General features: G+C 60.3%; 1 protein-coding gene across 9 annotated transcripts in view; it reads left to right on the top strand.

Annotated features, from left to right (window-relative positions):
* The window catches only part of WNK2 (WNK lysine deficient protein kinase 2), a 130369-nt gene that overhangs the window by 48814 nt on the left and 68284 nt on the right, over positions 1-13271 (top strand). For 6 of the 9 annotated variants that reach the window (XM_042912299.1, XM_042912301.1, XM_042912302.1 and 3 more), the window contains exons 7-14: positions 1434-1716; positions 5669-5871; positions 7567-7698; positions 7984-8175; positions 9405-9971; positions 11890-12183; positions 12589-12638; positions 12941-13051. In XM_042912299.1, coding sequence (XP_042768233.1) covers positions 1434-1716; positions 5669-5871; positions 7567-7698; positions 7984-8175; positions 9405-9971; positions 11890-12183; positions 12589-12638; positions 12941-13051 — 1832 coding nt within the window. The remainder of the gene's footprint in view (positions 1-1433; positions 1717-5668; positions 5872-7566; positions 7699-7983; positions 8176-9404; positions 9972-11889; positions 12184-12588; positions 12639-12940; positions 13052-13271) is intronic. The other 3 variants (XM_042912303.1, XM_042912307.1, XM_042912306.1) reach the window with 2 other exon arrangements.

The raw sequence follows: 13271 nt of genomic DNA on the forward strand, positions 1-13271 counted from the left end.
TTGGCGTGGGGCTGTGTCCCCACCAGGGCCAGCCCACTGAGCACGCGCCCTTTGATCGCCTGGTTGAGGGGCGTCTGCCAGCGGTCTCCTAGGAAGTGGTGGGTGGGTGTACCTCGTGACTGTGTCCTCTCCATTTATTTGCGTCTCTGTGGACTCACGGTTTTGTTGGTGAGTTACCCATGACCACATAGTACTTTACCCCAAATGCAGCACTGTACACGTGTGTGGTCTCACACTGTCCCTGCGCTCAGGAATCTGGGCGGCTTAGGGGGTCCTTCTGGCTCTGGGTCCTCCACGCCATGTGGCCAGAGCGTCATCCACGGCTGACTGGGGCCAAGGGTCTTTCGGCGTCTGTGTCACTCACCTGGCTGCTGGCAGGCCACTGTTTCCAGCCGGTGGGTTGTTCCATAGGCCACTCGTGACATGGCTTCCCGTGAGCCCGAGATCCACGGGAGGGTGTGGAGGGGCGGACAGAGACCACACATGTGGTGTCCTGTGTAACCTCATACCAACAGTGACACCGGTCACTCCTGCCGCCACAGGTCACTTGCGCTCCCCGCCATGTGCACTGGTGGACATGCTCCTCAGGCCATCACAGCGTCACTGTGTGTTTTGATGCCCAGCACGTGTGCCTTTGGACCGTGGAGGTGCTGGGCACCGGCCCGCGTCCTCCCACGCATCCTTCGTTCCTCGTTCTCTGAGTGTGGCTTGCTTTCAGGCACAGTGAGGTGTCTAGGCCCCTCCTCCTTCTCTTGCCTGAAACCACTGTTCTGTGGGGAGCTCAGCTCTCACACTGGCCAGACTCCGGGCACCACCCCGGGCCCAGCTGGTGTTCTGTCGCCTGCACACACGCTCATGTGTGCATCTATGCACACGTATGTCTGCTGTATGTTGAAAGCCGTGAGTTCGCTCGTCTCCTGATAGGTGCCAAAAGTTCTGTGCTCTGGCTTTCTCCGTTTCCACACGAGGCTCCCACGGTGATGGGGCAGAGATGGGCCTCCGTTGCTTCGTGGTTTTGCCCTCGGTGTCCTCTGGGAGAGCTGTGACTTCTCCCAGAGATCCGGGGCTCCTTCACAAATGCTCTCCTGGGTTCAGAGTTTTCCGGGCACGGGTGCCCCCGTCCCCCCTTGTCTCGAGTTACACGGTGCACCCCCTTCCCTTTGTGTGTTTTTGGAGAGCTGTCCGGCCAGAGGCAGCTTAGGGTCCCTCCCCTCCCTGCACTCATCCCGCGGGCACACGCACCTGCTGCAGCCTCGCTGTCCCAGGAGCGGCACTGTGCAGGTCCAGAGGGCTGTGCTGTTTGCAGATTTTCAGTTGGCAGGAGGGCACTTCCTTCCAGGCGGGTGAGAGATAGGGTGGGGCCTGAGAGGGGCTTCTGCAGAAATCCTGTGAATGGGAGGTGACTGGTAATGGTGTGGCACCGCCCTTTGCAGATCGAGTCGGGATTCTTCCACGAGAGCGACGTGAAGATTGTGGCCAAGTCCATCCGCGACCGAGTAGCATTGATCCAGTGGCGGCGAGAGAGGATCTGGCCGGCGCTGCAGCCCCCGGAGCAGCGGGACCCAGGCAGCCCCGACAAGGCCAGGGGCCCGCCCGCACCCCTGCAGGTCCAGGTGACCTACCACGCCAAGGCTGGGCCGCCGGAGCCCGAGGAACCCGAGGCAGACCAGCACCTCCTGCCTGCCGCGCTGCCGGCCAGCGCCACCTCCCTGGCCTGTGAGTGCCGTCCTCCCCGCGCCCGCGCCCCCAGCCCGCGCCTCAGGTGCGGACCGCAGGTGCGGGCGAGCGCTCTCCCTGGGGCCGGGGGGCACTGGGGTGCCTTTGGCTCGTGGAAGCCTAGCGTCTTGGGACAGGCGGGGACAAATGTGCAGACAGATCCAGAACCTCCCGTGCCCCAAGCCAGTAGGATGGAGTGGCTCATCCAGCTACTGCTTCTATGTCGAGGCCAGTCCTGTCCGCGGGGCCTGGTGGGGGCATCCCCGCCGGGACACCACTGCCCTGGGGCCGAGAACGGCTGCAGTCTCCCGTGGTCCTGGCGCTCTCAGCCGTGACCTTTGCTGCCAGGATTACATGTCCCCGAGGTTATCTCCCTTCTAGTGCCCGACCTTTGGCACCTTCACCCTGTTTCCCAGGGTATCACTGATGGCTTGTTGGGAATCACGCTGAGTCCCGGATGACTGGGAGAGGGAACAGAGGGTCTCCTGCAAGTCTGGGCAGAAGAATGGCCTGCCTTTGCTGCTAGTAGCCTAAAAATCCAGCTGTGGGCTGAGGGTTGAGGACGTGGCATCTTCCGCCCATTCTGTGAATAAGTGCTGAGTATGACTGTAGCCTACCTGGGCCACGTTTTTAGGCTGTTCGTGTGGAGAGGTCAAAATCTCCTGTTCGATTGATTTAATAGGAGCACGTCATTTATCATTAAAACAATAGTGACGTTCTTCAAAGTAGGCTACTGAAATTCAAACCAGTAGCTAGCTGCTGCTCAGAGACCGCGTGCTTGCCTCCGGCTTCCTCCCGACCCGCTGGCATGCTCTGGAGAAGACGGGCACTGCGTCCTCATCCCACTTTTTGATAAGCCAGCGGTTAATCAAGGGGCATAAACTTCGCATGGGAAAAGGCTCTCTGTATCGGGCACACTTCACACACCAAACACCTGGCTGTTTGAACAGTTTCTAGGCAGGAGAGACACCCGGACCTGGAACGCAGTCTGCCGGGGTCAGCTGTCCCTGCACAGACTCGACCTGCCGTGCAGACACGGATCGCACGGTGGCTCAGCATGGGTGGGCGTTCTGTCTGCAGACACGGTCTGCCTGTCGATCCAGGGCGGTTCTGTGCGTTCATTGTGAGTTCTGTAAAGCAGATAACGTGGTCGCGTCGTGTAAAATTCAGACCGTACCAGGGGGTGTGCAGCAGAGGTCAGTTACTGTTCCTCCTTGGAGGCCACTGATGTTGCCTGTCTCTTAATGGTAACTTCCAGAGATAATGTGTGCATAGAATCATTCACGTGCACCCACACGTATGTGCATATATGCACACGTGTGCACGCAGCAGAACCCACACACATGGGTGTCCACAACGTACTGAGCATACTCGCACACACAAAAGCCCTGTGCTTTGTGAAGGTGAGATGACGGGGTCCGGGCTGCACACACATCACTGGAAAAGGGACCTGATCTTGAGTAGCAAGGTGGGTGGGCAGACGCACGCATGTCAGAAGGTACAGCAGACATCACGCTGTGGGGTTCTCCACCACAAGCTGCCCACCTCAGCCCAGATCAAGTTCATTGAGAAGGTGTGGGCCAGCACCCAGTGACTGCAAGAAGGCACTTTGTCAGTAGGTTTAAAAGATTTTTTTTTTAAGTTTACTTATTTATTTTGAGAGAGAGAGAGTGAGAGAGGATGTGAGCAGGGGAGGGGCAGAGAGAGAGGGAGAATCTCCAGCAGGCTTCCACACTGTCAGCACAGAGCCCAGCTGAGAGCTCGAACCCCCGAACCATGAGATCATGATGTGAGCCCAAATCAAGAGTTAGATGCTTAACCAACTGAGCCACCCAGGTGCCCCTAAATTTTTAATTCTAGAAATAACACATTCCCATTATTTTTTTTTAGGAGTAGAATTCAGTGATTCATCACGTACATACAACACCCAGTGTTCATCACAGGTGCCCTCCTTAGTCCCCATCCCCCATCCAGCCCATCCCCCACCCACCTCCCTCTGTCAACCCTCAGTTTGTTCTCTATCATTAAGAGTCTTTTGTGGTTTGTTTCGCTCTCTTCTCTTTCCCTCCTTTCCTGTATGTTTATCTGTTTTGTTTCTTAAATTCCACATATGTGTGAAATCTGACTTATTTCACTTAGCATGATACATTTTCACTCCATCATTACAAATGGCAAGATTTCATTCTTTTTGATGGCTGAGTAATATTCCATTATATGTATGTATATATATATATATACACACGTATATACATACACACACATACATATACATATATGTATATATGCATGTATATATCCTATCCATTCATTTGCAGTGGGCATTTGGGGTCTCTCCATAGTTTGGGTATTAAACACATTCTGCTTAAGAAAGTAAAATGTTGCATATATGATTAAAGTTGGTTTATATGAAATTTGCCAAGTCTGTACATACTCTTTTTCTTGTGCACACACAGTGTGTTTCTGTGTTTCTGTCTTGTGTGTGTCTGTCTCTATTGCTCTGTCTCTGTGTCTCTCTTTGTGTGTCTGTTTCTGCGTGTCTCTCTGTGTCTCTGTGTCTCAGTGAATGTCTCTGTGTGTGTCTGTCTCTGTAGGTCTCTTTGTGTGTCTGTCTCTGTAGTCTTTCTGCATGTGTCTCTGTCCCTCTGTCCCTCAGTGTGTTCTTTGTGTCTCTGTGCGTGTCTGTTTATGTATATCTCTTTGCATGTCTGTAGGTCTCTCTGCGTGTGTCTCTTTGTATGTCTTTGTCCTCTGTGTCTCTCTCTGCATGTGTCTCTTTATGTCTCTGTGTGTCTGTCTCTGTCTCTAGGTTTGTCTGCATGTGTCTCTGTATGTGTCCACGTCTCTGTCTCTGTGTGCAGGAGGAAATGACCACCAACTGCTCACTGAAAGTCACCGCGTGTCTAATGGGTTCCGTGCAGTTATAGACCTTGGGGCTCTCGTGTCCTCCCAGGTTAGAGCGGACCCTGATGAGCCCCTGGGAAAAAATGACTTTGATGTAAAGCCAGCAGGATTCCCTTTTACTCCATTCGCTTAAATTGCAAATGGACACAATGCTGGCTCTCCGAGGCGCCCTGTAGACGTGCTTGGTGCTGCGGGTGGGAAGCCACGGTGTCCGTGTACATTCTGGAGTCTGGAAGCAGGAAGCAGAAGGTGCCATTTCAAGCAGGATTTTGTCTTCACCGTTCAGTGGCCTGGCCATGCAGGCGGCCTGTCGTCCCCACTGTGATTCGGGGAGGCGAGCCCGTGGCCACGGGGCCTGTCTGTGCCTGGTGTGTGGGTGGCTCCCTCCGCCGTGGCACTGGTGCGGGGAGCCACCCCCTCTCGGCCTCTCCGCGGGGTGGGGCCTCGCCTGCCCCATTTTCCAGCTGGGTTACGGGTGGGCCCGTGATGTGAGGGCCAGGTTTGGACTCAGCTTTTCCTGCTTTGTGCTCTTTGTCGTGGTGGTGAAGGTGGCCAGAGTCCCCGCCCCGTAAAATACGGATGAGCGTCGCTTCTGCCACAGGACCCTAGTTTCTAGCCTCTCCTAGCTTCTGTCAGCCTCCTAAGGCCCCTTGCCGAGCTCTCGCTCTCCAGCCGGGCCAGGCAACAGGCGAGGGCCCTGTCTGTAGCCAGGGTGGACACACTTCCTGCAGAGGATGCTGTCAGGTGCCCTCCTGGGACCCGTGGTGCCCATGGCGGATGGCCCCTGGACAGCATTGGGGTGGGGCGCCAGGGCATCCCCGGGTGGGTTCCAGCCCCTGCCCCCCATCGTCCTAGAGTGATTTGTCTAGAACGATAAGCACTTAAGTGCTCAGGTGACTGAGAAACCTGGCCAGGTCCCGGTTTGCGGGAGAGCGCAGGGGGCCGGCTGAGCATCGTGTCTGAGCACGGTCGCGGTCCCCAGACCGTGTGTAGAGTGCGTGGGGTGGTGTTTGGGGGCGTCTGCTCTGAGCCGTGCCTTTGTCCTTCCCAGCGGATAGCACGTTCGACAGCGGCCAGGGCTCCACGGTGTACTCGGACTCTCAGAGCAGCCAGCAGAGTGCGGTGCTGGGCTCGCTGGCGGACGCGGCCCCGCCCCCGACTCAGTGCGTGTGCAGTCCCCCGGTGAGCGCGAGTGACGGGCCTGTCCTGCCGTACAGTCTGCCCTCGCTGGGGCCCTACCAGCAGCCTGCCGTGGTGAGTCAGCCCCTCCCCCCGTGGCCTGGAGCCCCACGGGCAGCCCAGGCTGCGCTGGCCCGTGGTCAGGCCCCGGGGAGGTCCACCCTGCTGGGACGTTGGGGGCTGTGCGCTGAAAGGCCCACTGGGTGGGAGAACAGGAGCGCGGAGCCCAGACCGCAGAGCTTCGTGGCTGTGGCGGAGCTGGCATCGTTTCTAGTAACGACACGGCTGGTTCCGCTCACGTGTCTGGCCCCGCTGAGGGGGTCGTACGTGTCCCCGGGTAGCTCTCCATTGGACACCACGCAGCCGTTAAACGTTAGAAGCACGAGGACTGCAGAACTGTGGGGAACGTGTTCAGCCACGGTTGACAGACCTGTAGGGTAACTTGTAAGATGCGGAGGCGGAGCCTGATGGGTGAAGCAGGAACAGCCGGGGGGAGGGGGTGGCGGCGGTGGGGGGGGGGGGTCCGAGCCGGCCTTTATTCTTCAACTTGATTTGATTTATGCCCAGATGAACCCCATGCTTCACAGCTGCAGAGCTGGGCTGTGGAGGGGGGTCCAGAGGGAGAGTCAGGCCCCTAGGCCCCCTTCCCAAGGGTCCAGCTGCTGCCACCTGAGCACCGGTCCCCGTCTTGTGGGCCTGGGCCGTCGGGCAGGCTCAGAAGGTCCCTCTGGAGGGCGTTTGTGTCTGCTGAATCCTGGACTCGTTTCCAGCTCCCGTTTGTGGCTTTGCTGGTTTCACGAGATGAAGTGAAGCAGGATTTTAAACGGCAGCAGAAACTCACGTAGGGAAAGGCGGACTGTCACCCCACAGTGGTGGCAGTTGGTTCTGGGTGGCCCATCCTGCGTGCGGGGCTCCCCCTGGGCACATGGCTGCGGTTGCTGCACGGTGGCTTCAGGTGAACACAGAGGGGAGCTCGTCCCCCCCGCAGGCCTTTCATAAAGCATTTACCGTGAAGGACACAGTGAGTGGTGAGGCCTGGCAGTTCCCGTCACCCAGAAAACCGAAGCACTTTCCGAGTCAGCCTCGGACATCTTTCCTGTGTCCGAACCTGTGCCCCCCACAGCCCCCACCTGCATCTCCCATCTCCGTATTTGAAGTAAATCTCAGAAGAGTGTTTTGCCCATAAAGATGTCAGTCTGTACATCTGCAGGATCAGGTTCTTGAAAACAGAACCTGACAACGTTACACGTAAAAATGGGCATGTGAGCAGCTCTTCCTTAACAGTGTCAGACACCCAGTGCTCAGACCGTGGACTCTGGGTCTGTGCTGCCACTGGAGATGGGGACTCTGGCGGCCGAGTCACTGAAGATCCCGGCTCTGTCCCACTATCTGGTCCCACTTTCCCGAACCCTGCTTGTGATGTATTTGCGGGTCTGTGTTTCACACGGTCCCATAGATGAAAAGCAAGCTCATTCATCTCTCTCTCCCACTGAATGTCCCGGTTCTGCAAAGCCTTCATGGTGTTCTTTTCTCATGATTGCATAATGTCTCATAGACCTGAAATTCCAGAACATTCCTTGGTTGGGAGTAGTGGCTGTTCTCAGCTTAGGGACCACCACATCTCACTTCTGCCAAGTTCTGTGCCCAGGCGAGTCCCTAAAAGAGTGAGAGGCATATGGGGAGCGGGTGGCAGGTCACTGTGGCTGTGGAGCTCGAGCTGGGTGGGGGGCCTGAGGGCAGCTGGTGAGTGGCTCTCGGTGCTCTCTGCAGCCTGGACTGCCGGGGAGCTCCATCCCGCCCCCAGCCCGCCCTCCGCTCCCGCAGCAGCATTTCCCGGAGCCAGCCATAAGTTTTGCTCCCGTGTCGACGGGCCCGGGCCAGCCTGTGCCTGCTGGCCAGCAGGTGAGTGTGGGCTGCCCTTGCTCACAGCCACCACCCTGGATGTGCAGCGAGCTCTGCTGGCCTGGGTCCCCTCTGCTCCTTCTCTGTGGTTGCCCGGCACCTGGGGTGCAGATGGGAGTGGGGTTTATAGATCCATAGCACTTGGAAGAGCCCCGCTTACACAGAACGATGCCTTCAGATATGCGTGTCTCAGGCTCCGGGCTGGGTGTGTGTGCGCATGTTGGGGTGGGGGAGGCTCAGCAGGATGCTGATCTAAGGGAAGCCTCCCCCCGCATTTCTCTCCAGCCTCCTCCACTGGCCCAGCCGGCGCCCTTGCCCCCTGTCCTGGCCCCACCGCCCGTGGGCCCCCTCCAGCCGGTGCCCCCTCATCTGCCGCCCTACCTAGCTCCGACTTCCCAGGTGGTGGCCCCCGCTCAGCTGAAGCCCCTCCAGATGCCGCCAGCACCTCTGCAGCCTCTGCCTCAGGTGCCTGCTCAGGTAAAATCCCCCTCCCCGCACTGCCCTCCACCTTGCCTTTGCCCCCAGCCTGGCTGGCCGCTCTTCATACTCTGGGCTGTGAGTGCTCATGGGTCCTCGGGATGGGAGCACTCCCTGGGGCTGGGGTGGCCGTGCCCATCTGCCCTGGGCGTCTCTCCCAAGTACGTCCGGGACAGAGAGAGGTTCGGCCCAGGGTCAGGGCCACGGGAGCCAGGGTGTAGCACAAAGCTATGGCCACGGTCTATCATGGAGCCACCCAAGGCTGTGCCCATTGTTGAGTCCAGGGCCTCAGATGACCAGGGACACTGGATAGTACACGGTGCTTGGGTGCTGTTGCTGGGGTTAATGCCATCGACGGCGTACCTGTCATGGTCCCATCACACCACATTGGTGGGATGCAGAAGGGAACTGTGCCACATATTGAAGGTGTGAGCGTCCTCACGGTTTGCGGAAGCCCATGGGAGAGTCTTGTCACCTGGTCTTGTCCTCATCACAGTCACCGTCTAGTTAAGCTGCTGTTCCCTTTCTGGCGGTAACAGTGTTGAGCGGCTTTTCCGATAGGTAGAAGTTGGCTTGCAGACTTTTGTTGCTTGATAATCGCGGGAAGACGGGCATTATGTGACGATGCTCACATGTTGGCCACTGGAAAGGCTTTAAAGAGAGAATCCGCCGAAATGTGTTAAGTGCTGATTCCAGGAGGCCAGATAGCGGGTGTCTGCAGGATGGAAGACCAGACCCGGAAGGTTCCAGAGCACCGCTGTGGGGCATGGCCCCAGCACGTGGGGGGTCTTGGATATGCTTTCCCCTGAGACAGCCCTCCAGAGTTTGGTCTCCGTGTGAGTGTGTTCAGACTGGGGGTGTTAGGCAAAGTAATTTCGGATCTTGGGGGCCAGTCTGGTGGTGTGGACGGTGCTGGCTCTCGAAGGAAAACGTGCGGAAGCTGCGAAGCCGGGAGTCGCTGCTCCAAGCCCTCGTGTCCGAGCTGCCGGCTGGTTCCTTTCTGCAGCAGCTGCCTGAAGTGCCGGGGCTGGTGGTGGGGGCATCAGGCGGGGGCGGGGTGGGCCGGCGGGGGGCGGGGCGTGCGTCAGGCGTGCGTGGTGCGGGAGGACTGTTATGGGGCTGGCGTGCGTCGGTGGGCGTGGGGCGGGAGGAGTCGTGTCGGGTGGGTGTCGGGCGGGCGTTGGGCCGGGCGAGCCCCGGTGAGGCTGGCGTGCTCCCGTGTTTTTCAGGTGCCTCCGCTTCCCGTCGGGCCGCCCATTGCGCCCCTGGCCTCCATGGACAGCCTCTCCACAGCTCTGCCCGACCTGCCGGCCGCCACCGGGCCCGCCGTCCCCTCCGTCCCCGCTCCCTCTCAGTATTTCTCTCCCGCCGTCATCTTGCCAAGCCTCCCGCTCAGCGCCGCCGCCGCCCCGCTGCCCGCGTCACCAGCCCTGCCCCTGCAGGCGGTCAAGCTGCCCCACCCCACCGGGGCGCCTCTCGCCGTGCCGTGCCGGACCATTGTGCCAAACGTGGCGGCCACCGCCACCGCCATCCCTCTGCTGGCCGTGGCCCCGCAGGGTGTGGCCGCCCTGTCCATTCACCCGGCCGCTGTGGCTCAGCTCCCGGCCCAGCCCGTGTACCCGGCAGCCTTTCCGCAGATGGTGCCCGGCGACGTCCCGCCTTCTCCCCTCCACGCGGCGCAGAACGTGCGGGCTGCCCCGTCCCAGCCTGCGCCCCCCACGCTGCCGCAGCCCCACCAGCCAAGCGTCACACACCTTCCAGAGCAGGCCGCTGCGGCAGGTGGGGCGGGGAGCCAGGTAATCCACCTGCCACGCAGGGCCCGCCCTCAGGTCCCGGAAGACGGCCTTAGCTGCTGACCCAGAGAGGTTCTCTGGCCTCTGCTTCTCCGTAGACCCGGGGGAGGAGGAGGGGTGGGCGAGCGGGCAGTTCTGTCCCTCGGCTGTGGCTTCTCATGCCGCGTGTAGCATGCCTGCTGTATCCAGAGTTGCAGCTGCGGGAGTTGGGGTGACTGATGCTTCCACTATTGGGCTCTTTAGAGGGTCAGTGTTAGCTGCTGCTGCTGCTGGTGATGGTGGTGGTGATGATGATGGGGTCCCTGGCCATGCCTTCTCCAGGCGGGGTCTAGAGCCTGTGTCAACACCAGGGGGGGCACCTGGGAGCCAGCTAGTGGCTCACCCCCATCCCAGCAGCCAGGGAGCGAGGCAGACGGGGCTCTGAGGAAGCAGACAGGCGGTGCTAAGGGCACACAGCTGTGGGTTTCAGGCTGGCCAGAGCAGACAGGGATGACCCCTGGGGTCAGATGGGCACCCTAGGTGGCTTGCTGTGTGGACAGTGAAGGGCTGGCCTTCCCAAGACTCCATGCACCTGTTGGAGCTCTAAGCTGTTTTCCAACCTCACGTGAGGAGAGGAGCGGGAGTGGGGCCTGTCACCTGGGGCCTCCCCCCCCACCCCCCGGGCCCCAAGTCTCAGCAGCTGTGTGGCTGCAGCGAGCTATTTGCCTTCTGAGCTAAGATCCCTCTCCTGTGGGCTGGGGCCAGTAGCCCCCCCTTGGGCCTCGTGTTGAAAGTCTACCCCCAATGCGTGTGGAGGAGCCAGGTGTCACTTTGCACTCTCTAGTCTCGAGTAAGACCGCGCATCTGGAGAGCACACAGGTCCTCCCGGCCGTTGATTCTCAATGCCTGATTCCAGAAAGGATGTGTTGGTGACAGAAGGGCTGGTTTGTGTTGACAGCAGGGGGCAGAGGAGATGCAGCAGTCTGGCACCCAACGGAACAAGCACCTGCCTGGCCCGTTAGTTGGGGTGACATCCGCTCAACCGGTCGGGGCTGTTTGCAGAAAGCCAAGGGCGACGTGGAGGCCTGGGGTCTGCAATGTCAGGGCCTGGCCTGGTGCCTCTCTGCCTTCTGGCCTGGTGTGTGGGTCGCTGGCTCAGCCGGCAGCTGGGGCAGGCGCCGTGCGCCCACAGGCTGTTGGCCATGCCTGGCGGCCTCCCGGCGTCTGTGGTTTATGGACGGGCCGGGCTGGCCGCCTCACGGCCTCCCTGCACTGAGAGAAGATTCCCGTGAACACAGCAGCTGGGGGTCCTTCCGGAGGAGAAGGGGCTGTGGCTTTCACAGCCGATCCCCACGCCAGCATGGCTAGTAGCGGGCCTTCGTGTTCCTGACCTCAACCTGGAGGCAGGGAGGGATGGAGGCTCCCGCTCTTTCGCACGGGGGCCCACCTTCTGCCTTGTTTTCTCAGCTGTCCCACCGGGAGCTTTTAGAGGGTCTGTGAGGAGCCCAGCCCGTGTCCCGAACCGCCCTCTGCAGGCCGAAGTCCTCGCTCCTCCCGCACGTAGCTGACGGAAGGCTGGGGCAGTGTGTGGGTCAGGTCCCTTGGTGGCCCTGGGGAGCCCTGTCCATTGCTGAGTACTGGCCACCATTAGAGCTTCTCAGCTGGACTTAAGTTCGGAAGTGAAGTGTGGTTTTAGGTTTCATGGCACAGAGACGAGGACTTGGAAGTGCCCGTTGTTAGCGGTTACTGCTAAATGTGTGTGTTAACGTGTCCTGGGGCCGGGGGCCAGATTGCAGAGGAACGCCCATCACCCAGCCCTGAGTGGGTGCGCCTGCCTGGACCAGGAAGCACCTGCTTTGGCCCAGGACCCCCCCCCCCCCCCACCTCTTGGCAGAGGCATGGCTGGCACTCCAACTGGCTTCCCTGTCCCCTGTGCCCCCAGATCTTGCTTGGCCACCCGCCTCCATACGCTGTGGATGTCACCGCCCAGGTCCCCACGGCACCCGTGCCAGCCGCCATCCTCTCCCCACCTCTGCCCGAAGTGTTGCCGCCTCCTGTCCCCGAGCTGCCTCAGCTCCCCAGCTCCCTGGCCCCCGTAGTGGTGGCGGCCTCTCAGAACTTGCCTGTCCAGACCACGCCGCTCCTGCCGCCCACCGCCCACCCACCACCACCCACCGGGCTCGGGGTCGCCAGCCCCTGCCCGGCCGTGCAGCTGACGGTGGAGCCGGTCCCGGAGGTATGTGCCCCTTCCCCCTGCCCCCTGCACTCCCCCACCCCTGACCCCAGTAGCCACCTGAGCAGCGGTCTTAGGTCTCCACCCTGGAAGTTGGGACACACTCAGGAAGGTGGAAGTGTGCCCTGTGACAGCTGTAGGCACTGTTTTTCCACTCCCGCTAGGAGAGTTGTGGTGCTCCCTCGGGAGGATGGGAAGGCCCGTGTGCTCTCCTGAGGGGATGACCGCAGCGGGGTGGCAAACGGTGTGCCCTTGCTTTCAGGAATTCCACGAGACGGAAGCTCTCGAGCCTGCCACCTTGTGTGGTCGGCTTCCTGGGCCGGCGAGGTGGGGGGACAGCAGGCCGTGTGCAGCTGTGTGGTGGGGAAGCCAGTATAACCCATCCTCCTGTCCGTGGTCTTGTTTCAGGAGCAGTCCTCTCAGGAGAAGCAGCCCAGCGCCCCGCAGAGCTGTGACAGGTACCGGCCCAGCTGGCCCGCGGGCTCCCGTGTCCACCCAGACCCTCCCGCACTGAGGCTGCACACAGACCCCTGCCACCCTCGCCCTCGCCGGTCACAGCGTCTAGCACCTGTTTCCGAGCCTGATTTGGCGGAGCTTCTCTGAAGTCCTCCGGGGTCTGGGTCCAGGTCCTGGCACCTGTCTGTGGTGCCTAGCATGTACCAGAAAAGGAGGCAGTGGGCAAAGAGTGGGCCGAGTGTGGCCCACGCCCCCAGCCTCCCGACTCCGTGGCTGTTGGCCACCTGTCTTTGCCTACCCACAGAGCTTGTCACACTGGGGGACGGAACCGGATGCAGGAAGCACTCGTGTGTCCTGGTGTGCCAGCCCCAGTCAGTGCTGTGCAATCCCTCCTCAAACCCTGCTATGGCCCCAGGTGGTTGTTGAGTTCCTGTTGCACAGATGGGGAAACTGAGGCACAGGGGAGGATTTTCTTAATCCCCATGTGTTCCGTGAGCCAGCTGGGCCCGAGTCACAGATCAAGACTCAGGACAAAGGTCCCGTGTCAGACAGCCCTACGACCCCAGTGCCACTGAGGACAGGCCTTATGGTGGGAGAGGGGGCTGGGGGCCCTGAAGGTGGGATCGGGGCTGGCC

Source organism: Panthera leo, chromosome D4 (assembly GCF_018350215.1).
Source record: "Panthera leo isolate Ple1 chromosome D4, P.leo_Ple1_pat1.1, whole genome shotgun sequence".
NCBI lineage: Eukaryota > Metazoa > Chordata > Mammalia > Carnivora > Felidae > Panthera > Panthera leo.